Source organism: Scleropages formosus, chromosome 4, assembly GCF_900964775.1.
Source record: "Scleropages formosus chromosome 4, fSclFor1.1, whole genome shotgun sequence".
NCBI classification, from domain to species: Eukaryota; Metazoa; Chordata; class Actinopteri; order Osteoglossiformes; family Osteoglossidae; genus Scleropages; species Scleropages formosus.
In genome coordinates this window covers 28822768-28846393 of record NC_041809.1, presented here as the reverse complement: position 1 = coordinate 28846393, position 23626 = coordinate 28822768, and the positions used below count along the sequence as shown (strand labels likewise).

The 23626-nt window shown below is 39.2% G+C and overlaps 3 protein-coding genes across 8 annotated transcripts; 2 read left to right on the top strand and 1 right to left on the bottom strand.

Moving 5' to 3' along the window:
• The first annotated feature begins 1041 nt into the window (after window positions 1-1041).
• LOC108934225 (nuclear apoptosis-inducing factor 1) lies at window positions 1042-6586 on the top strand. 4 transcript variants are annotated; one of them, XM_018751787.2, is made up of 4 exons: window positions 1042-1424; window positions 3201-3373; window positions 3717-4268; window positions 4847-6586. In XM_018751787.2, exons 2-4 carry the CDS (start codon window positions 3250-3252, stop codon window positions 5284-5286), a joined length of 1116 nt encoding a protein of 371 aa, XP_018607303.1. In that variant the 5' UTR covers window positions 1042-1424; window positions 3201-3249; the 3' UTR covers window positions 5287-6586. The 4 variants fall into 4 exon arrangements, with proteins under 4 accessions (XP_018607303.1, XP_018607302.1, XP_018607304.1 ...); XM_018751786.2 differs by having other exon boundaries at window positions 3198-3373; XM_018751788.2 differs by lacking the exon at window positions 1042-1424 and adding an exon at window positions 1437-1814.
• Window positions 6587-6805: 219 nt separating this feature from the next.
• Window positions 6806-15208, bottom strand: adad2 (adenosine deaminase domain containing 2). Its single transcript, XM_018751558.2, has 10 exons — window positions 15139-15208; window positions 14817-14872; window positions 13958-14319; window positions 12812-12937; window positions 12408-12558; window positions 11488-11655; window positions 10479-10693; window positions 8645-8879; window positions 7385-7517; window positions 6806-7010 (listed from the first exon to the last, which is right to left on the bottom strand). The coding sequence occupies exons 3-10, from the start codon at window positions 14307-14309 to the stop codon at window positions 6888-6890; spliced, it is 1503 nt and encodes a 500-aa protein (XP_018607074.2). The 5' UTR covers window positions 14310-14319; window positions 14817-14872; window positions 15139-15208; the 3' UTR covers window positions 6806-6887.
• On the top strand, window positions 15165-22062 carry alkbh6 (alkB homolog 6). Of its 3 annotated transcripts, none has more exons than XM_018751561.2 (6): window positions 15165-15236; window positions 18728-18796; window positions 18996-19056; window positions 20302-20453; window positions 20701-20799; window positions 21427-22061. In XM_018751561.2, exons 1-6 carry the CDS (start codon window positions 15234-15236, stop codon window positions 21691-21693), a joined length of 651 nt encoding a protein of 216 aa, XP_018607077.2. In that variant the 5' UTR covers window positions 15165-15233; the 3' UTR covers window positions 21694-22061. The 3 variants fall into 3 exon arrangements, with proteins under 3 accessions (XP_018607077.2, XP_018607076.2, XP_018607078.2); XM_018751560.2 differs by lacking the exon at window positions 15165-15236 and adding an exon at window positions 17625-17779; XM_018751562.2 differs by lacking the exons at window positions 15165-15236; window positions 20701-20799 and adding an exon at window positions 17625-17779 and having other exon boundaries at window positions 21427-22062.
• Window positions 22063-23626: the final 1564 nt, after the last annotated feature.

The window sequence follows — 23626 nt, the reverse complement described above, 5'->3', positions numbered from 1 at the left end:
ATTCCTATGACATTCGCGGGTACGTAAGTAAGTACATGAATGACTGAATGGATGGATGGATGGATGGATGAACGAATGAATGAATGAATGAAACATTCATGCGGCTTTATCTCCACAACCAAGTACGCTCACATAAATAATTCTACACAAAGATGTAAAATTTCTATTGCCATTCACTATGGTGCAATGAAGAAATTGATTATAAGTTGGGAGAAAAGCTTTGTGTTTTAAATTGCTACTACTAAGAAGTGAGCTTTGCTTATAGGCCTGCACTATGTTCCCTAAAACCTTTCCCAGAGACTTAACAGAGTCTTAGATTTATTTTTTTTTTATGAAGTGTCAGTGGAATAGACCCCAGCTTTATTAAACAGCCACGATACACCAGAAACCCTGTTTTTGATGTACCTGTATTCTTTTTTTTTTGAGATTTACTGTTTTGTTCCAACTGTATCTCAGCGCATAAAAGTACTGACAACATCACAAAGACATACCAGTCAGTTTTCTTTATTTCCTTCATATTGAGGCGGCAAAGTCTGTTCTAGCCCTTCTCCCTTGCCTGTTACTTTCACAGTTGAACCAGATTCCTCTCATTCTTGGATGTGTACATTTAAGCATGCATTTTCATTTTTTTAACATTTGTATTTGTATTTATTACACATTTCCACAGCAGCAGATATTTACATTGATTTAGCAGACGCTTTTCTCCAAAGCGACGTAAATCTCATGTATATTGACTTATTACTCACTTTATATCATCACTCATGACATATTCCTAATATTAGTTTAAGGGCGATACTCTTAATTTATATATTACATCAACACCCAGGACTCTACGAGACCCTGAACATTTGCTGCTCAACAACCAAGGAAGCCATTATCACTCTCCCGGCTCTTTCGCACCACCCAGGCGGTGAGGGGATAGCGCTGTTCACCGCATCCGCCTACTTCCGTCTAAATGCGCCTACTTCCGTCTAAATGCGCCTACTTCCGTCTAAATGCCCCTACTTCCGCCTACGTCGGAGTCTTTCGGGAAGTCAACACAAACATGCGCGACGTCCGAAGCGCTGTTGTTGCACAGCACAGCTACGACGTCCCGTAATGAGTCGCGCTCGTTGTCCCCCGCGTGTCCCTGCTCAGTAGATGCGAAAACACGCGCCGGGAGTGACACATAGGATAGGTTTTGTGCCTGGAGAGTATTATAGGAAATGGTTAGTTAGTAGCGAAATAAATAATACACACTACTGTAGCCTAGCGGCTCCGGACAGTAGGATCCCTACCGTGGCTCTTCTTTCCCATTTACGTATATTTTAATTTGACAGCACCGGCGTTTGCCCTGAAATGATGAACGCAGGAATAGAAGGCAATGAATGCCGAAGGAAGAAGTGTGGGCTGCCGTGAGAACGTTGAGAGGCACTACTTTGCAGGTAGCTGTCTGTGCTGCTGAGAGAGCGGAGACGGGAGAGTCACAGAGTGGTAGAGCTCACGTGCCGGGCGAAATATACTGTTGTTCGCGCGTCTGTTGTTCGCATTGCTGGGATTCGCGGAGGCTGCGGGCGGAGTGCGTGGAGTATCGCTCGAAGGTGTAGGTGCAAAGTCAACGATACTGTTAAATCAACCTTTTTACTAATAATAATAGCCGGTGATTTATTTTAGGAGGCAGCGTGACCAGCGAGTTCATGATATTTGCTAGAAATATTATTACCGGTATCGTGTAGAATTAAATATGTTTTAAAGATTTATACGTCACCGAAATTATTTATTCTTGCTGATGTTCGGGATAACAAGTCAAGCGGAAAATCCAAAGCAGCGATTTTGTGAGTCTGCTATTTTTCCAGAAACGTTTCATGCGTTCGTAAGTTACACTGTGTATTTTTTTTCTCAATACTACTGCCGTGAACTCGTCCATAGAGAGCACTTTTTAATGTGTTTCTTCACTGATCTTGTATATATTTTCACCAACCAACCAATGTCTGCAACCGCTTGTCCCGAGTGGGGTCGTGGTGAGCCGGAGCCTAGCCCGACGGCGCGGGACGTGGGGGGGACACACCCAGGACGGGACGCCAGTCTGTCACAAGACACCCTAAGCGGGACTCGAACCCCAGACCCACCACACAGTGGGAACCTGCTAAGCCCGCTGCGCCATCGCGCCCCCTCCCCTCCCCTCCCCTCCCCTCCCCTCCCCTCCCCTTTCCCTTCCCTCCCCTCCCCTCCCCTCCCCCTCCCCTTCCCTTTCCCTCCCCTCCCCCTCCCCTTCCCTTTCCCTCCCCTCCCCCTCCCTCCCTCCCTCTCCCCCTCCCCCTCCCTCCCTCCCCCTCCCCCTCCCCCTCCCCCTCCCTCCCTCCCTCCCTCTCCCTCTCCCCCTCCCCCTCCCTCTTTTCACCATTTATATATAGAATATATACCTGTTATTGCAGTGTATATATACATAGTCCTGAATTTGACACACATACTTCACATGTCTGAGAGTTTGGGATAATTTTTATAAACTGAATAGTTATATACTGTATATACATATATTATATATATGTATATTATATATATATACACACATCTATTACAAATTTTCATAATTGGAAATGTGTGAATTTTATCAGAATTACACAAATGTTCCGTTTCATATGAATGTACATATGGTATGTCTAACCCTGTAATATTGTCACTTCATGTGAACCTTCAGATTTTTAACTTCATATCAATAAAACATATGTGAAAGCTACATGTAAATTATAAATTACTGTCTGGACAGCAGGCGGTAAATTTGGTGAAATTGCAAAGTGTCAATAGAATACAAAGAATAAAATATGTAATACTGAATAACAATAAAATTGCAGATATGCATTCAAATTATACTGTACCAAAAATCTTAAACCTTGACCCAAGTTCAACACAGTATGTGTTTCCTCTGAAATATTCTCCAGATGATTTCTAAAAAAACAATTACCTCCTACAGCAACACATCTACTGTATAAAACTATTTTTATAGGTAAAACTTACCTATTTAGTTTGCATTTTATTATTCATATCCTTGCTTGCATTTTACCCTCGATTGTTGGTCTAAGTTTACCGAACATCAGATTTGAACATTAAACATTTTCGTTAATCTGATTTTTCTTTATCATCATTGAAGTGTAGTGTTGTTTTTAGAACCCAGTAGTTGATAGATGTACATAAGAGCGCTTTTATATCTGACATTTGAGCAGGTGAGCAGCAAGAAGGGAGGACCTCAGAGACGGAGAAAACCGCACAAGAATGTCTGCTTTGTACTGCGGCCATGACGGCGTCATGCACTTGAAGAAGAGGAAGGCTCGCTTCACGTTCAGCGAAGTCCACATCCTTCTTGATGAAGTGAGGAAGAACAGGCATATTGTTGTAGGCAAGTAGCTTCCACTTTGCATGTGATGTTACTTTAAATGTATTTATTTTGACTTGGTGCATGGTGACGGCTTGATAAATAAATTTAAAATTCCTAAATGTTTGTTTCCCATAGATTTGGAAATTTCCCAGGTTATCCAAAATCTGTTTCATGCTTTCCACATGTACTAAGTTAAAAAAAAATAGAAAAAAGCAAATCCCAGTTCCAGTTCCCCATTGTTCTTTTTTTGTCATTACGCCACTGATTTATGTTATCCATCCAGTCGCTAATCTTTATGTTCCTCCGGCAATTCTTGAAAGTACATATGCTTTTATGTGTATCCCTGAATATATATCTCCCACAGGAAAATTCAACCGTGGTGTACCAACAGATGTAAAGAAAAGCACTTGGGCAGAGATTACAGCCCGTGTTAATGAAATTGGTGATTGCCAGCGGGAAGTTATTGAGGTGATCAAGAAGTGGTCTGACCTCAAATGTGACACCAAACGCAAGGTGGCAGCCATGCGTGCCGGAACCGTCCCGTACAAAAACATCAATTCACGTCTCTCCAGGGACCTTTCTCCCATCGAGAACATTGTACACCAAATTCTAGAGCTGGATGGAAAACGTGGGAGACTGCCGACCTCTGACAAGAGCCGCTATGCAAACATAGCAGAAGACGACGATGCTGGAGATGAAGAGGAAGAGGAGGAGGAGGTTATGCTTGGAATGCCACCCTCCTCTGTTCGTGCCTCTCCTAATGGCAGGTTGGATGCATCTACAAGGCCTCCACCACCACATTCCCTTCTAAAGTCTGTGCCTGTGTCTGGAGCACTTCCAGTCACCATGGCCCCATCCTCTTTGTCCCACAAAGAAGACCATGTCACACCAGCTCCAGTGTGCTGTGGGCCACCCTGTAAGTCATCTGTGTGTGTGTGTTTGTGTGAAACAGGTATCTTAGTGCTTAAGTGGTTTAGTTACTCGTGTTTTATGGTCTTGGGATGTCTTAGTTGGGTAAGTGCTTACTAAGAATGCACATACAGCGGTGCGGTTTTTAGCATTTATGGTGTTAATTACTGTTTTAAAGTTCTAATCTGGAATTTTTCTATTATATGCTGCTCTCTGTTTTCATGCAGATTAATCTTAAATTTTAATTAATTACTAATTTGCTTGGCATAGTGGTTAGGGCTGTCAGTTTAGTGTCACAAAGTCATGCTTTTGAATGTGTTCTCCTGCTATACCTTTGAGACAACTGCTGACCCGAAATCGATATAGTACAGAATAAGCTGCAGTATAAGTAGGTGTGGTGCCCTTTGGGAATGCGTAATAATTTCCCCCATTTGATTCAGTAGAAACAGTGTCTACTTAGAGATTCGCCATGTAGACAACTTGCAGTCTTGAGTCCAATGAGTGGATGCTGAGAATACTTGATCGGTGCACACAAGCTTATTTGAAAGCGAAGGGCTAACTTCTGAACGAACTTGTTTTACCCAGATCCACAAATACAGCCGCTGGACTCAGATGAGGAGCAACAAGAGGACACCTTGCCGCCCTCCAACCCAACAGAGGAGGAAGAACTTTTAAGCAGCCTGGGTCCATCTACCAACATGGCTAACACCACTACTGCCAATCCCACTCCGTCCTCATCCTGCTCATCAGTGCCAATCCAACAGCACTTGAGTTCACGTGACAGGATGCTCCACAATGCTTCTCTCAGCATTCAGGAGCAGCACACCACCAACATGCTGCTGGAGACGGTGTCACGCTCCTTGGAGCTGCTCTCTGAGTCTGTGCAGCAGCTGGCAGAGACGCAGCAGGAATTTGTGCGTGACTCATTGCAGCTGCAGAGAGAGACCGTTCTCATCCTGCGAGATTTTGCAAGCGGGGCTTTATCACTCATGCATGACAAGCTCAACGGTAGGCCAACTATTTAACTGCTGTCCAGAGGTCCATGAACTGCACAGCTGGATCTTGGAAAATGTATGCAATGTGTGAAAGTGATTTCCGAAATGATTAACAACACAGGGATACATTTGTCGCGTACAAATAAGCATTCTGAGTCTATAAAAGGTCTTAAAACGTAGTATGGAATATGATCTGAGCGATTTTAGATTTCAAGCGACTACAAAGCAGGTACACTGTGGAAAAAAATTCCAACCATTAGGTGCCGGAGTTCAGCTGGTTTGAATCTCACTTTACTCATTATCATGTATGATAGTCGCATCCAGATATCTTAGTGAAGTGCAAAAGTGCTGCAAGCGTGAAATTATGGCGATATGATACACCCTTTTTAAGTTCTGCATTAGTCAGCCGGACAGCTGCAAGCCACACTTCTCTTCCAACATAGAGACAAAGACTTCAGTGCATCTTTTCAAGTACCGTTTGTTTCTTTTATATTGTGGATCTCAGCCCTGGTCTTTGCAGGCAGTTGCTAAATTGTTTTAACTGCACCAGAATTCAACTACTGAAGCAAACACATAATTGAGGATTCTAAATTTGCACTGCTCTAGGGATGTCCTAATAAAAATTTACCAGTACTTTTGCAAATGTTTCTGCACTCTTAAACTGAAGTGTTTTGTAAAGTCATTACAACAGTTAACTCAATTAATGAAAACTTTCACAAACACAAATTTATGCAGTTCTACTTCCAGTTCATTGGTGCTTGGGGGAGGCGAGGTGAGGCGACAGGTCGGTGTTGGGGCTTCACAGGTGCTTGGGTTAGGGTCATGTTGGTGGTTTGTTCCCTCCCCCTTCTTAGACAGCCTTTCTGTGGTCAATGGCACACATTTTATTAGGTATATGAAAAGCAGTCATATTATGGGTCAGCAGTGTGGTTGGTGAAAAATAGAAGACAAATGTGAGGATCAACTTATCAACCTTTGCAAAAAAATCTTCAGATTATTTTTGTCTCTCAGCAGACATCTATCTTCCTTGTGAGTTTAAACAGGAAATAACAGGTGAGTTGAGGTGTATTTCCCACCCTTGCACTACAACAGGCTGTCAGAGCAACTTAAATTTAGTATAATTTGTGGTGCAGTGTTCACTAGTTTTTATAGAGCTTTCTATATGTAATATATAAAAATCCAAAGTGACATGTATACTAGTTTTGCTGAAATAATAGGAAGTGGGTTTCATTGTCACAAGACTTTATTCTGCATGAGCAAAAGCCACATATCCTCTCATACTCACCTCTTCACTTAAAGATGTGTTAAGCTGATCAGTTTTCTCTTTATTTACTTGTCCTAGAGTTATAAAAAGTACATTCTACTGTTTTTCAAAAAAAATGTACCTTGTTTTTTTGTTTTTAGCTGGGAGAAGAGGTTTAAGTGGCTACCTCTGAAGCATATAACTCCGGGAAGATCAGGAATACTTTTTATTGGGGGGGGGGGGGGGGGGGAGATTTTTACAACAATATTGGTTCAAGATAAGGGGGGGGGGGGGGAGAGAGAGAGAGAGAAAAAAAAAAAAAAAAAAAAAAAATACAGCCTACTTAAGAATTCAAAGCTTCAAAGAATTAAAAGTTTTTTCCACACAATCACACTTTGCTATATTGTTCAAACATATCCACCATTTGCTTGGAGTTCCAGGGTCCTGCGCCGATGGCCATAAACTGTTCATTTACCATGGCCTTAGTGCTCTGATAAAGGTGGGCAGCAGTCTGAAATAACAACACTGAAGTCAGCTAGCATTTATTAACACTGAAAATTAATCATTTGTGTCTAAGCTTCTATTTTCACCCAAAGTGATGTTTGCAGTATTTGACTGATACAGCATGGTAATTTCATTGGAGTAATTTAATACACTAACTTCAAAAACAATTTTAGCAGGGACTGGGGTTAACTGGCAGCTCACTTTACAAACCCTTGTCCTTCCTTAACCTTTACATTGCCTGTTGCTCCACTGTAGCCAGAGTATATTTCACAGTTCAACATCATTTTGTACCAAACATTTTATACAAAATTTCTCAAGGAGCAATCAATATACAAACAGCAGTATTCATACTCAAGAGCAAGCCATGTTTCATGAGTGCACCTTGGCATCTCGATAGGTGGAGAGATCCAGGAGATCTTGACGGTGATTCATTTCTGCAATTTTGCAGAACGCCATGTAGAATGCTCTCTTACAAAGTCTACTGGAGTAACCAGGGCCACTTATAAAGGGTGACCTAAAAAAATAAACACAGAGGAAACAATTTCTGGACTATTAAAATTAGCTGCATGCAAAAGTTGTACATGAACTGAAATATGCAATTTAGCCAGGGTTGCACACAACTGCACTGCCCATGTGATTTCTGCATGTTTTACTTCCATTACAGTATTGAATTGTATAAGCTTGCTTATAGAAAGGCAAGAGTTACTGTAGGTAAAGTTCAGTATGTCTTAACATAGTTGGTAGTTTAGTGGTTACAGCTGCTGCCTTTGGACCTAAAGGTTGCAGGTTCAAATCATACTGCCAGCTATAATACCCTTGAGCAAGGCACTTACCCTAAATTGCTCCAGTGAAATAGCTCACCTATACAAATAAGCAAATGACTAAGTAGCTTAACACTGTAAGCTGCTTTGGAGAAAAGCATCTGGTAAATGAATAAATAATTACATTACACTAGAAAAATCTCAAAGCATCTTTAGGGGTGGTTTGCAAAGCCCTACTGAGCAGTATTTTTATTTATAATCTGTATACTCCTTTCAAGCACTGGTAAACAAGTTAAACCTCTCTCAGACAGAGAAGGCATGCTAAACAAAATGTCAAATGGAACAATGATTGTGTGTCTCAACGGGCATTTCAATCAGTTCATAGAGTCATAGATATTTCATCCTGGACCTGCTAGACTTGCAGACCAAAAATATAGTATACTGGCGATGAAGCCCTTATACCAAGATGACTGGTATTCTTATACTACTGTCTGGATCTGTGGAGAAGTTACTGACTATGACAGGTGACTATATAATGGACCCTCAGAATCCTCAGATAAGTGCTATTTAAAATTCACTTTTTTTTTTTTTTTTTACACAATACCTTGTGCTGAATGTTTTTATAACGAAGCATTTCCAGTTGTGTAACTCTTTGAAAGGGTAAAAATGGGATGACCATTCACAGAACTGACAACCATTGCCCACAATGTAAAACCTTGAAAAACAATGCCACCTGCTCATTTCAATAACAGATGTGCTTTTAAGAAAATGTGTTTACAAAGTGCTTCTTCAGCATATTTATTAGTAATTTAACACTCAAATGCACTAAATTGTCCCAAAGATCATCACAGCTGCACAAGTTGTGTGCATATGAACTTACCCTTCAATGGTGCAGCCAGTGGTACTGTCCAGGACCTCTATGCTGAAGTCCCCCAGACACCAGTTGAGACTCAGTTTCTGGCACTGACTTGAGCATTTCTGTGGTCCAACAGTTTCTCCACTGAAGAATATCATCTCATGCTTCCCGAATGGTGGAGGCAGTTGGTCTACCAATTCCACACCCAGTCTTTTATTTATGGTGTCCGATACCTTCTTAAAACGGTGACTGGAATCTCCTGTGTGTAAGAGGAATAAATTAACATGTTACGGCAATTCTATAATATCACACATGGTATCAGATGCTTTGTTTTTAATTTGTTGTATAACAAACATGAAGCAGTTGATATTAAAAAGGATGTTGTACAGATGTATTTATTCTTAGTAATTTATAAGTAGAATTCATTTTAATGTCACTTCAGGTTCATAAAAGTCCTACAACAGGCTGGGACCCTGTCCATGGTATATCTTGTTTCACAGTGTTCCCAGGATGGGCTCCAGAACAGAGATTCTGCATCAGAGAAGCAATTTGATAAAACTGGAATAAATGACTCTTGCGGCAAATTTTTAAATTTATTATAGCTGAGTTCCCCCCCCCCCCAGTACCTAATCTATGCATAAGGGCCACATCTGTATTAAGCTTCTGTTGATTGAAATCAAGTGGTTGAATTTACAAGTAGACTTGTTCAAACCATGTTTGTGAAACAAGGAGGCAGTGTGCAAGGCACTGGCCCTGCCCTAACCCTAAATGCAGGAACAAAAAAAACAGAAAAGTCTAGTTCTGTGCCACAACGTAACTCAACAATCCTCCTCCATTCATGTCATCACGTGATTGGGGGGGACACACCCATGAGCGTATTACAGTACATTTTTAGGCTTTGGGTTTCCTCCAGGAGCCTTAATTTCCTCCCACAGTCCAAAGAAAAGTTTTGGGTGAAACAATGACACTAAATTGACCTTTGTGTCTACATGTGTGACAGTAATTGTTACATTGCTATGTTCTGTGGATGGGCAGATAACTAAATAGCATAGTATAGTATGCCTACCACCATCTATCAAATTTTACTGCCTATATTACAGTTAAGCTACTTCACTTAAGCCATTATTAGAATCATTTTAAAACTCCACATTAACCAGTCATGGTGCATAGTAAAATCCTTTTTGCTTCACTTATTGCTTTTAATATTCTAGTTTAAAAAAAAAAAAAGCCAAACACACACACACACACACAGAACTGTGTCACAGCAACCCAAAATGGAGAGACTTCAAATTCATACAGATGCATAATATAAAGACAAAAGTTTAGAATGAATTAGCATGGTGGTAATATAGCACTGTCAAAAAAGTTCCGAAAGAGTGACCAGATATTTCAATGATAATTACTATCACATTTTCAAAAAATTGCATTAATTGTTATTAATAAACAGGTTGAGGCAACTTCTGGTGTGGAATATAGCAAAAAAAAAAAAAAAAAAAAAGATTCCTTGCTAAATGTGTAACCTACATTCCAAAGCTTTTTCACAAATGAAGTTCAGGTTGGAATTTAACAGGAATGTAAAGCAGGACAAATCAAATTTTGTTGACGATCTTTTGATCTTAACTCAGTGAAGATCTACTGCATACTGAATATCTTGGGAAGGAGTAGAAATTTCTGTATAAAAGTATTTTATACTTTTGTATGGTCATACTGTACTAGTGAAACACAGCACACATGATAGAAATATAGCTAACTTAAAGTCACAAAAAGCAAGACATGTTTGGATGATTACAGTACATCATAGAGTGAAAAAAAATCCAAGTCACCCATTTTCTCATCTCCATTAAAAAATGTACCTTACCAAGAACTACAGTGGTTATGCAGAGTGGCTCAATGAAGTGGCTTAGCAGTGCTCCCTGCAGGCCTGTCACTGCCCAGCGGCTCAGTTTATCGCTGTCTGACATGCAGCACACACACGCACCCCAGAAACTGGGGTAAACAGAGGCAGAAGGAATAAGAGAGCCTTTGACATGACACTGCAGCTTCTGAGAAAAGTAGCTGCTCCTGGGTGATTTCCTGCAGAGAAGTGGGACACACAAGACAGCATCCATGCATTTTCTACAACAAACTGCTACAATCATCTAATGTACTAAGTCCTCAATTTTAAATCTCGATTATGGCAAACGCAACAATAAAATTATTCTGATGCTATACACACCTATGTTTAGATAACATTTCATTTAAACTTAGTTTAACACATTACTCAAACCAATGTTTTATCTATTAAATATTCCAAAGCTTTGAATCACAAGTAAAATTCATATCTAAAACAATGAAATTAAGTAAAAAAAATATTGAGAGAAGGGTAAATATTTAATTTCATAGAGCATCTGGACAACAAAAAAATCACAGAAAAACAAGTGACAAAGTATAGCATAACTAAAGAAATGTGAAGAAAAGCCAGAGGGCCATGAGGAGAAGAAAGTAAATTGATAAGGCCAACCATTCAGCCCTTCTAGTTAGACCAACATTACAAAATTAAGGTGGGAAAAACTGCTAAGGCTTTTATATACATATATTATATACATAAATAATAGAAAAAACTTATGCAAGGTCTAAACTCGAGACTGCAATGTGTCAGTTCCTACTCCCTGCAACCCTTATGCATTCATTGTTGAAATCTCATTGCTGACTGCAGAATTTAATCCCTGCCTTAGTCTGCAATACATATTATAATCCACATTATTCCTCAGGTCATCCAAAAACTTCATTCTATGGTGATTAAGTGCACTTGTACAAACTCATCTTCCCATTTTCCTGCTTTCTCTAAATATAATTCAAATATATATTGTGTGTGTTTTCATACTTACATGAGAGTACACTGGGCTGCTCCTTTAGGTGCATTTGTCGTATAAAGATGCAGAAAGATTTTTGGCTTGAGTTTTAGAAGACAACTGCCAGAGGTGACTTTGTAAATTGACCTTTCTTTGCACTTCAGGTCATCACTGAACAGCAGAAGTAGCTGCTTAAACAAGAACCTAAACAAAATGTTTTTAGGATCCTTATTGATCTTGTCAATGAAATGTACGCTGTTCAAAACAAGTTCAGCACTTCCCTGTAAATTATTCAGTACACATACTGTCCAGAGTCAAAAGATCAAATGTTTCATGCAGTGTTGTTTGAAGTAATACTTACTATTAAGCACAAACCTCTATAGGAACTATTCATAATATTTAATTCCCTTCCACCACTCCAAGTGGAAAAAATCTTGACAGTAATCATTTACTTTCATTATATAAACCCACAGATCTAGGCAGGTTTTATGATCAAACCCAATCTATTTTTAATCAAAATATTGGTAAATCAACCAAAATAGGCACACTGTATATGCTTTTTGAATTAAGTAACTGCAAATATTTATTTTCCAATACGTACTGATCACATTTTTTCTAAATCATCATAGTATGATTACTGTGTTGAAAAACCCAGAGGTTCAGTTTCAAATGTAAAGAGCTTAAATGCATTTTAAAAACTGACAAATACCAACTACTTTAGGAGTGCAATATTGTTAACTATATGATGTGAGGTTATAGTGGGTGAAAACAGCATTTTATTCATTAAACCTGGAGTTCTTACTCCAAAAGAAGTACTTAAATATCATTATCACCCATAATTCCCAGCATTAAAATGTTGGAATTCTTCACCCCATAAAAGCATGCGAGTTGTAGTATTTGTTGAACCCAATCCGGATATTCATACAGAACACATATAAATCTGATTAAAAAGTTACCTGCGAAGTGCCCGACGGGCAATGACAATGGCATGGCAGTCGTGCACTACACACCCATTAAAACAAAGCCAACCACTGCAGCAGGAACTGCCAGTTCCCACTGCCACCACCTCATATTTCTCACAAGGCTGACCATCTGAATCGAAAACCCCTAGGGAAACACAAATTCCCAATGCCTGCCATAAAAATGGTCCAAGTTATGCAAATTTAAATCAGAATACATTTGCATTGTTTGAGGACTTTCCCCATTCAAGTAATAAAAAAAACAAAACAAGATGGATCATGCATCAACAGAAAAAACTAGCAGAAAACAGGTAAATTGTTTTAGTGGTGTGTGACAGCAACTAATTAAAGTATTAATGATGATCACACAAACTATCACCTTTAACTAGGGGTAACCTCACCTCTCTCCAGTATAAAGGCAGCTAGGCAGCACTTGCAGTTGTGGAACTCTGGGTAGTCCTGAAGGAGACGGTCAAAGTGCTCGCTGCAGACAGCAGCTGTCCGACCCTTGTGCCAGTCTGAGTATGCTAATGCAAAATGGAAGAGTACATTTTTCCTCTCTGACATGTAAAAGTAGCTAAACAGAAATCCATCTATAGAAAATTTTGGCATGTGTAAAATTTTGTCATATAATCCTACCGTATACACCCATTCCTCATACAGCAAGGTCCCGCACAAAGAAAAACTGCAACAGCATTTATCAAAATATACCTTCTACACAACAGGCTTATTCCATTCAAAAACACCCTCTTTAAATTCTATGGCGTTATATATTAGGCCATTTAAAAAAAAAAAAAAAACCCATCTGGCCTTCACCAGGTCTTAGAAACAGATAAGTTAACTTCAACAATAATTACTAATAAAAAAATAAGCCAACATGTAACAGCCATCTGTGGAAAAATGGAAGCATATGCCATGATTCAGTAGGTGGTAGAACCACCTTTAGTAGCAATAAATTGACGTAATTGTTTGCTACAGGAGTTTATCAGTCGCTCACATTGTTCTGGAAGATTTTTGTTCCACTCTTCACAACATTACTTCAGTTCACTGAAGAAATTTTACAAGTCCACTGTTTTGTTTATCAAGTGCTGTTGAATATCTCATGAACAAAGAACACGGTGATTTAAAATCAATTTTCTACTGGATGCATTAATATGTGGGCAAACAGTGACCTGAAAATCAAGTATATGCAGAAACAAACACTCAATGTGTCAAATGACATCTGTTCTTACACCCCTAAACACATCAGTATACATGTATGGAAGTTTTTTTTTTTTTTTTACACTAAGTACTTTTAAAGTTTTTAAGAAACATATGTAAAACAACTGCAGAAGCAGCCACTTTTGTGTCTCATGAACAATCAGCAAGGGTCACACATTCCATTGAAAATTAGAGATGGATTTAACCAAGTTTCAAAGATTTGTATCTCCTGAAGGCAAAATTCAGTATTTCATGCCATTTCATTTGCCATCTTTATGTACAAAGACCACAGACTTGAAACATTTTCAGCAAAGTAAAGAACCGGTGAGCTGTCACATCCAACTTACGCATTCGGGGTGGGATCTTTAAGTTGCTGGCACGTTCCTCACGAAAATGAGTCTTCTTGCTCTCAGAAGGTTTTGTGCACAAATCTCCTTTCGACTTTCCATCCAGCGTTAACTTTACATGTTGCAGAACCAGATTTTTAATTTGCAAGTTGTGTTCTTCAGTCGCCTCCTTCTTGGCCTCTTCCGAAGGGACAGCATGGTCGGGTTTGTCAGCGCTGAGGCCTGCTGAGGCGAAGGGCGCATGAACGCTGGGAATCTCTCTTCTTTCCTCCCTCTTCACAGGAGCTTGACTGAGAGAAGCTGCCATCTGCATTAACTGTTTTTTCTCCCGCTTCCTTGGGTAACTCCCCATTGCGATCAATCTGCACTCACAAAGACAAAAACACAAAACTCACCTTGTCCAGTCTTCTATTTTCAAGGCATCAAACTGGGGGTTAGGGGCATTTCACAAAGCTTTGCAACCTGCTCATTTTTGTATTCATGTGGCTTTTATTCCCACACTCCAAAGACATGTGTTTCAGTAAAACTGACCGCTCTGAGTGCCCTTAGAGTGTGTGTGTGTGGAGTTTAATATTAAAAGCTACTGCTGCACTGTGTGACAATTTTTCTAGAAGAATCTGAGGGGCTCAGCGTTCCTAGATCATGAGCTCGTTTAGCCTCAGCTTCTGCTCTCTCACAACAGCCTACTATCTAAATATAAGAAAATATAATTATCGACGTGCACAATAACTGAGCTACTGAATGTAAACCTTTAAAATACAAACATATTTGTTAGAAAGAAAATTTAATTAAAGTCAATATGATTTAATTTTTTTTTTTTTAAAGTACATGTGAAAGCCGTAGAAAGCAGAAAACCTACCTTTATGCAAAAGCAGTATAACACTCACTCCTTTAACAGAGACTCCACCGTGCAACCTACCGAACAAGAGACAAAGAACTGCACTTTTCGCAAGAGAGGCACTTAATGGACTACAGACGAATGGACTGACGAACAATATGGCGCCGAGAAACTTCCAGAATGCCGCCACTTTCCTCAAGACTACTTTAATATGTTTCATTCCTCTTTTAGTTGAAGGCAAGGGAAGATTTACACGTAGCAAATTTTTATAACGTTACAATCTATGGTAATATATAGCAAAAAAGACGAGGCACGAAGCACTTAAAGTTCATTGCTTACTTACTAGTGCCCCGTTTCCACACGTTAACTAACAACCAGCAGCTTCTGATTCGGCGAGGAATAGTTAAACTTCTTGATGTGCAGAATTGAAGAGTAAATATGGTATTTATAAATTTTTCGTTTTGGTAGCGTTTTCAGATTTGTATAAATAAAATGCTTTTCTTTAACATTGAACTTCCCAAAATTAGTGAGTTCCACAGTTTGAAAAGGCAAGACACATTCGATTCGATTTGACTGAGCGGTTGCTTGGCTTGGCATTTAAATCGGATGTTATTTGAAACATTTCCATGTACGGGTTAAAATCATGTACACCGGATCAGATACTCCAGAATTAGCAGTTCATAAACGAAAAAGTTACCTAAGGAGATGTATCAAATAAGTCTAGGTGTAAGAACAGGAATACTTAGAATACTTTAATACTTCATCGGTAGTTATACAGGAACATGCAGCACAAATGAGTAAGGCAGTTACTATATATATTATATAGTATTGATAATATACTGGCTTTTCTGTGGGGACATTGCCCCAGTTTAAAGACGAAGATTGGCGAGCTTTGGGTAAGATTAATTTAAACTTATTTGGTGTAAAAGAAACTAATTAAATTGTACATCAGTATACTTGTTATAAGGCAGTACGGTGGCACAGCGAGTAGCGCTATCTCATAGCGCCTGGGTGGTGCGAGAGAACGTGGGTTCGATCCCTGCTCAGTCTGTGTGGAGTTTGCATGTTCTCCCCGTGTCTGTGTGGGTTTCCTCCCACAGTCCAAAGACATGCTGTTCAGGTTCCCCCATACATAGTGTGAGTGACACAAAGAGAGTGTGTGTTCCACTGATGTATGGATGAGTGACCCATTGTAAGTAGTGTATCTAGCAGTGTAAGTCACCTGGGTGAATAAGGCATGTGGGCTGATAACACTACATAGAGTTCATTGGAAGTCGCTTTGGAGAAAAGCGTCTGCTATGTGAATAAATGTAATGTAATTCAACTACACTTAATATTTCTAACCCTTATCTAAGCACTGTATTTGACGAATGTTCATCCTTATTTTACTGAGGAAATATAAGCAAGTTACAGTTTCAGCTCTTTTAAATGGATGTACGTTGTGGGAGGGTACGGTGTAAGTTATATTTAACACTGCGAGAAGAAATTACCTTTTATAAATCCTCTGGTACAACAATAACTAAACTAAAGCACATTAATTAATTAAACAATCAGCAACTGGTAAATGGTTTTGGCTTCCCTAAATTTAACTGGACTCATGATGGGGTTAGTAAGGTAAACGAACTGAATCTGCCTGGTCATGTCATCTACTTGTGGTGTTCACTGTAATGTAGGGTACAGGTATGGTTTGCCATGTTTGCTCGAGGACAGTGCCACATGCTAAGTCCTGATACCGGAGTATGACTGTTTTCACCTTGATTGACGGACCTGCATAAATCGCCGCGCGCGCTCGTACGTGTTATTCCAGTGAAATTTAAGGGAAGCACCCGGAAACAGCAGCTGTGAGTGACAGGATTGGGCGCTTCTCAGTGAACAAATAGAGCCAAAAAAGATCCAGGAAAGCTTCATTCTAGTGATCCCATAAATAGGAGGGTTTTATAGAGGGATCGAAACAACTGATTAAGAAACGAGACAGAATCTTCCGACGGGTTCCGTACAGTGACATCTAGTGGCAGGTGGTGCTCAATACAACCCCGTTTATCAGGTCGACGAGATCTGATGGAGCGTGAGAATCAGAATCCTATTTATTTGGCCAAGTATACACACACATACAAGGACTTTCCCAATGGTTCGTTTTGTAGAGTAGACAGAAAACAAAAATATACATATACACACATATAGACATACATACAGGGATTCGTGATGTTGGAGGGAGGATAAGTAAACGGGGGAATAAATAAAGAAGGACGGAGAGTAAGTAAGAGGGAAAAGGTAACAAGGGTCAGCTGTTCATGGATAGTAAATGAGTAAACCGCAGTTCCCCTGGCTAGGTTTGATTGTTCTGGATTATGTTTTTGTGAGTGTTTGAATTGTTTAATATGTATGAGTAAACTGCAGTAGAAATAAGAGGTTCGTCATGAGACCGTAGTGTCTTGAAGAAACGTGCAAAGAACAGAACACCGAGGACGTTGTTGTTTTTAATTCACTCTTCAATAAATAATGATTTGTTTGGGTCATTTTCTACTGGGTCTGTTATACACCCGTAATCCCACAATGCAACTGTAACTTCCCACAATGCAACGGTAACCTCCGGGCTTGTTTATATATATATGGCGGCTCAGTCGGCGATGTTTCTATTTTGAATAGAAGACCTTTGTTGTAATGCGATTTTTATAGCGCTGTGTTCTGTGACTTCTGTATATATAGAGTAATTTGTTGAATCGACTAAGGGTGTTATTGCTCTATTGAGGAGAATAAAATCTGCATAATCGCTACTGTAAAGCACCCTGAACTGAAGTTGAACACGACGTGTTTATTCTGTATGGAATTAATTACTCACTGTCGTCGGTAAAAGTGGCCATTTTTGTACAGTATTGTGGCTATACACGGCAATTTAGGTTGAACTAATTTTAGTAGGTTAGACTGGCATGGAAGGATCTCCGGGGCAAATCTCTAAGGATCTTGAACGTTATGTAATTAAAGATGTAAGGAGTTTTCTCGTTTCCCCCCTCGCCGTGATTCACTCTTTTTTCGGGAGAGCGGCCGTTAGTGAAGTGCGAGTGTTAGTAAATTTCTTTTAAAAAAAAAAAAAAAAAAAAATTTAATTAGCTCCGTACAGTTGGTGGCCTTATTCACGTTGTAGTGCCGACGCCTGCTGATGGACACGCTGGCTGGTCGTGATTCTCACACATTTTAAGTCATTAAGTGTTCAGACATCATTGCCGTCGGTATCATTCGTGCAATTTAAACAATGCAATGGTGCCTCGTCTGGTGAGTCAGGAACTCGATTTTATGGGATGTTTAGGTTTTAGACAATTTCTTCATTTCTGGAATAATACAGGCTCCGTTTCTGTATGCAGCCATCTGTCAAATGCCAATGTTCAAGCTGTTTTACATCCATTAAAATACTACACCAAAGAGTACTAGGTTGGGGAATTTACAGAAGCCTTGGTTTGTAAAAAAAAAAAATTCACGTTTTTATAGAAAGTGGCATCTTTACATTTGTATGTTATTGCATGTGTTGCATTGATTAAGTAGTTTTGCACAAAGCTTTTTACCATAGGATACACTATTTATGGGGTAAAGTGAATTGTGTTCAAACTGGGGGGGTAGTTTTCATTTTTTCATTATTTTCACTGAAATTTTATTTATATATTAAATGGTCATTACAAGGTAACAGTCTGTGGGCTCTGGTTAATTTCAGCACTTATGCGTAGTTTTTACAAGGTGTCCAGTTTTGGGAATCTGTTCATAGGCTGAGAATATGGTGTTTTGTCAGACTTTGTGTTTAAGTTAATCATGTTTCAGAATTCTTTGTCACAATTCTTAAATTACTTAGCATGTCTTACTTTTCCAGTTAGAATTTATATGGAAGTTTACAGTAGTGCACATTTTGTTGATGTTTTTTTTTTTTTTCTTTTTTTTTTTTTTAGGCTCCCCCTACTGTTTATTATGTTCCAGAGTTCATAACAAAAAGTGAGGAGGCATACCTTCTTCAACAGGTAATATTTTATTTTCACATTTATATTGGCATGTCATGCTGGAATATTAAACTGAGAATTCATCAAAGTATATAGTTTTATTTTTGGAAACGCTTATGAAATAATGCATTGAAGTCTTATGATTTTTTTTTCTTCTTCTTCTTAAATTTTCCCAAATGTCTACCGTTTGAGGAAAATATGTTGCTTTTTCTTGATTAAGGTGTACAAAGCCCCAAAACCTAAATGGACTCAGCTGCTGGGTAGACGACTCCAGAACTGGGGTACAGTATGATGTCCAAATACATTCACTATCTTTTACTCCTTATTTATCTAGCACAAATAATAAAATGTAGTTCATTTGTTCTAGCTATTAAAAATTGACATTCAAGCAACGTGTGGTTTGAAGTTTTTGTGAGGATCAAAGATTTTTTTTTTTCTTTTTATTCGTCACTGACCTGTTGTTAGCAGGTAGTTAAATTTTAATTCAGTGTCACTAGGGAGATCCTGTTATTTGAAAGTCAGCAGAACTATGCCAGAGGAGCAGCTTAGAAACTATTTTATACCCTGCATATAAATGGAGGTTACTGGAATTCAACTTTAAGAAAAGTTTTATTTAATATCCTTATGCAGGCAGTTTTTTCATTTAAGAAGAATGAGTTTGGTTAAGTTCTGCTATACTAATATTAACATTTGAAGTAATTGAGTCCATTTTAATGGGATTTGGTGATTCTTTAGTGTAAATTGGTGTCAGTTTTGGAGCTCAGGAATGTATGAAATTTTCCCCATGAAGCTCATAGTGACTTAATCTGTCATTTATTACAATTCACTAACTATGAAAGATTCTTCAGATACATCATACGTTTGTAGGATGTTAATATACAGTATGTCATTTTGCTTTTCAGAAACTATAGCTTTAGGATATTTAGTTCTTTCAGTCTGAGGTCAATTAAACTTGAGGAGTGTGTTTTTTCATGGTAGAGTAGCAAATCCATATCAAAATACTGAAAAACACAGTCACTTGGTGAAAGCCAAAAGTTACCATTTTGTCAAAATTTCAAAAATGCTTCTTCTGTGAACTGTAAGTTCATGGACTTAAACAGTTCAAGAACTGAGAAAAAAAGTTTACAACACAGACTTCTTTTGCTAATCCATCTGTCCATACATTGTCAACAACCACTTGTCCTGAGTGGGGTCATGGCGAACCGGAGCCTAACCCGGCAACACAGGGTTCAAGGCTGAAGGGGGAGAGGACACACCCAGGATGGGACACCAGTCCATCACAAGGCACCCCAAGCAGAGCTCAAACCCCAGACCTGCCACACAGCAGGCCTGGTGGAACCAACCGTGCCCTCCCTCTGTTGTTAATATAAAGCTGAATTAAGCTGAAAAACTGAATTATAGCTAGATTTCAGCATTTTAAATGTTACTACCTTTACTTTTAAAATATATCTGTAAAACTGAATGAGGGAAGGCTGCACATTGATGGTTTGTTATACAAATAGTTTTTTTTCTTCTTCTTCTTCCAGGTGGACTCCCGCATCTTAATGGCATGCTAGCAGAAAAACTGCCCATTTGGCTTCAGCAGTACTGTAATAAAATCTCTGACCTGGGAGTATTTGGGGGGAAAACTGCTAATCATGTCTTGGTGAATGAATACAAGCCAGGAGAGGGAATAATGGTATGATTCTAAGCTGCCTTGGTGTTAAGTACCCATGAAAAGAATGTATCACCTCAAAGTATATATTAAATAGTCAGTTTTGTTATTTGCAGGAATATGTGTTCTGACGTGGATTAAACGTTCAGTGCAATTTCACAGCAGGAATTCTGTCCAACCCCAGGAACTGTATAGCAGTTTTATACACATGCTCCACAACTGAAGAATACACAACCTATCTAATCTTTTTCAATGTTTTCCTTTCTCTCAGCCTCATGTAGATGGACCACTGTACTATCCAACAGTGACAACTGTCAGCCTTGGGTCCCATACTCTGTTAGACTTCTATCATTCTGTATCTACTGCTCAGGTGAACACTTAAAAAGACAGTTTTCTCTTCCCTCCCAGACTAAAATTGAAAGTCATTGTAGAAGTAATATTACAGTACAGTGGTTTTAACAGAGACAAAATATACTTCAATTTTACACATACCTTTATTTCATCATCCATTAAGTGTTCCTGTTTTATGAAATATGCACCTAATTAGTCTTTTTCATTGCCAGATATCTTTAGAATTTAACAGTTTAGAATGTAGTTAAGTTCTTGCCTGAAATGCTTTTATTAATCTTTACATGATTTAAAAAAGTTAGTGTAAGCAAAACACTGATGCTCTGCGTTACCCATTTTGTACAGTATACTTGTTTTTAAAATCATGCCATAATTTTTGATGGTACAAAGGAAATACATATGGCAATAATACTCAGTTGAGTTAATTGCTTAAGTCAGAAAATGCTTCCCACCATTGAGATGGTATATGTTAAAACATATACAGCCAGCTTTAAAAGATGCTATTCGAGGTGACCAGCTATATATTTTAATACATTTTGCATAATCTGCACTGCTTACTTCAGCAAAATATTCAATGGTGAGTGCAGTCCATTTGTTAGCAATATCTCTGTTTTAGTTTATGTGATGAAGATACAGTTTTTTTTCACAGGATGACCTTCCAAAGACAGAAGAGAGCCGGTACTTCTTGTCCCTGCTGGTAGAGCCCAGGAGTCTTCTGGTCCTTCGAGATGAGATGTATGTGCAATTTCTCCATGGTATTAAAGGTGTGAACCAGGACATCATCACTGACAAGGTGGCCAACCTGTCGGCCAGCAGTGCAGCCCTTGGAGACTATCTTACCCGGAGTACTAGAGTGTCATTGACAATACGTCATGTTCCCAAAGTGCTGAGAGCAACCTTGCGACTGGGAAAGTAGTTTTTTCTGTAATTTTTGAAAGTCAGAAAAGAAAAAAGAGATAGATTAATTCTTCAGGTGCAATAAAGTGACAGAAGAATTGGTACAAAAAAGTTGATGCCGGTGTCTGTGTAGTCGGTGTAGCACTGATGGTCCTGTTGTCTTCTGCTGTCTGGTTGAAAATTGCAGTATTATCAGAGTGAATAATTGTGCCTGAGATTCTCATTTAGACAGTCAGTATACCTGTGTGGAGCGTTGCAGGTTTCTCTTTCTTCTCCCCACCCTTTGAATTTAAACAGTAAGTTATTTATTCATAAATGTCATATATTGTTGTAATTTACAGGTATTAAGAACGAAAATAACTATACATTGCTTTAAACGTGCATACCTTTATATACAGGGTAAAGGCTACTGTGCTATAAAAAAGTAATTATTTTTTCAAATAAATATATACTTAAGAAAAAAATGTTCTTTTTAATTGAAATTAAAACACCTTTATTTTGTTCACCAACATAACCAACCAATGGTGATTAACACAGGTCTAAGAAAGGTCACCCATAGTGTGTGTGTGACAGAGAGAAAATATTTTTCACTGGTGCATGAATGAGTGCCTCATTGTAAGTAGTGTATGTAGCATTTTAGATCACACTATACGGTGTTCATTGGAGAAAAGCATCTGTTAGATGAATGAATGTAAAACACAAAATAACTTACTCCCACACTCCAAAGACATGCGGTTCAGGTGGATTGGTGTCTGTAAATTGTCTGTAATGTGTGAATGGATGAGCGACTGTGTGTGGCTACCCTGCAATGGACTGGCATCCCGTCCAGGGTGTACTTCACCTCAGCCTTGCGTCTAGCGATTCCAGGATAAGCTTCGGTCCATCACAACCCTGCTCTGGATAGGCAGTTATTCAAATTAGATGGATAGATTAAAAAAGGCAACTCGGTTTAGTGCGACCACACATGGCGAATGAATCATGAAAGAAATAAATAGTTTTTTAATCACAACAGTTACTTCAATGAATTACTGTTCTGAGTGTCAGGGATGGGGTGGTGCAGCAGGTTTGGCTGGGGCCTGCTCTGTGCTGGGTCTGGGGTTCGAGCCCTGCTTTGTGTGCCCTGCGGTGGACTGGTGTCCCGTCCGGGGTGTGTCCCCACCTTCCTTAGCCCTGCGGCCTGTGCTGCCGGGCTGGGCTCTGGCTTGCTGCGACCTCTTGGGACAAGCGGTTGTAGACCGTGTGTGTGTGTGTGTGTGTGTGTGTGTGTGTTCTGACTGTGGGGTCTCACACAAAGTAATCAAGGATTTTCATTGACCTCAAGCATTCCTGTCAATGTTGACTCACATGGCAGTTAATTCAAGTGAATTAGTTAATCTGGCTAAGCCTTCACTTGCAGAAAATTAAGAGGTAACTGATATGTTCAATATTAACCTCGTTTCTGTAAACTGAGACTGAATCGCTACTTCAGGGCGCCACTTGTATCACCAGGGCTTTTAGTTTTGACAAAAACTTACAACAACTCTGACATTTTAATGTTTAAGAGTTTCAAACCGGTTACAGAACTGTAATTATAAGGATGTCAACGGGCCCAGTTTGGACTTCAAGTTTGCCACTCATATTCATCACGTGACGCGAGACGAGGCTCGTGCCCGCGCACAGATGGAGTAACAGCAGTTGAATACAGAGAGTACTGCACTGTGAAAGATACATTCGTGGAGGGAGACCGAATACTATTATAAAATCTGATAATAAATAAATGTGAAACAATATATTACAAGCTTAGTTTGTTTCGTGGTGGTCCAAGTTTGTTCGGAGTTGCGAGCAACACGTTACCGTTACGTGATCCACGCGCTTTTTTTAGGAAGGATAGCAAATGTGGTGGGGGGGGGGAACCGGGATTCTGTCTTAACCTTATCAGCTCATAGAAAAGTGAACAACGGCTGTGTTTATTT

Bases quoted from the DNA above. Each gene is read 5' to 3' on its own strand.
- adad2 (XM_018751558.2), bottom strand. From the start codon at position 14,309: ATGGGGAGTTACCCAAGGAAGCGGGAGAAAAAACAGTTAATGCAGATG. The intron at 10,694-11,487 runs GTAAGTATGAAA...ACTTCTCTGCAG, and splicing joins GCAGCCCAGTGTACTCTCAT to GAAATCACCCAGGAGCAGCT. The intron at 7,518-8,644 runs GTAAGTTCATAT...TTATTTTTTTAG, and splicing joins ACTGGCTGCACCATTGAAGG to GTCACCCTTTATAAGTGGCC.
- LOC108934225 (XM_018751787.2), top strand. From the start codon at position 3,250: ATGTCTGCTTTGTACTGCGGCCATGACGGCGTCATGCACTTGAAGAAG. The intron at 3,374-3,716 runs GCAAGTAGCTTC...TATCTCCCACAG, and splicing joins GAACAGGCATATTGTTGTAG to GAAAATTCAACCGTGGTGTA. The intron at 4,269-4,846 runs GTAAGTCATCTG...TGTTTTACCCAG, and splicing joins AGTGTGCTGTGGGCCACCCT to ATCCACAAATACAGCCGCTG.
- alkbh6 (XM_018751560.2), top strand. From the start codon at position 17,723: ATGGAAGGATCTCCGGGGCAAATCTCTAAGGATCTTGAACGTTATGTA. The intron at 20,454-20,700 runs GTATGATTCTAA...CCTTTCTCTCAG, and splicing joins AGCCAGGAGAGGGAATAATG to CCTCATGTAGATGGACCACT. The intron at 20,800-21,426 runs GTGAACACTTAA...TTTTTTTCACAG, and splicing joins ATTCTGTATCTACTGCTCAG to GATGACCTTCCAAAGACAGA.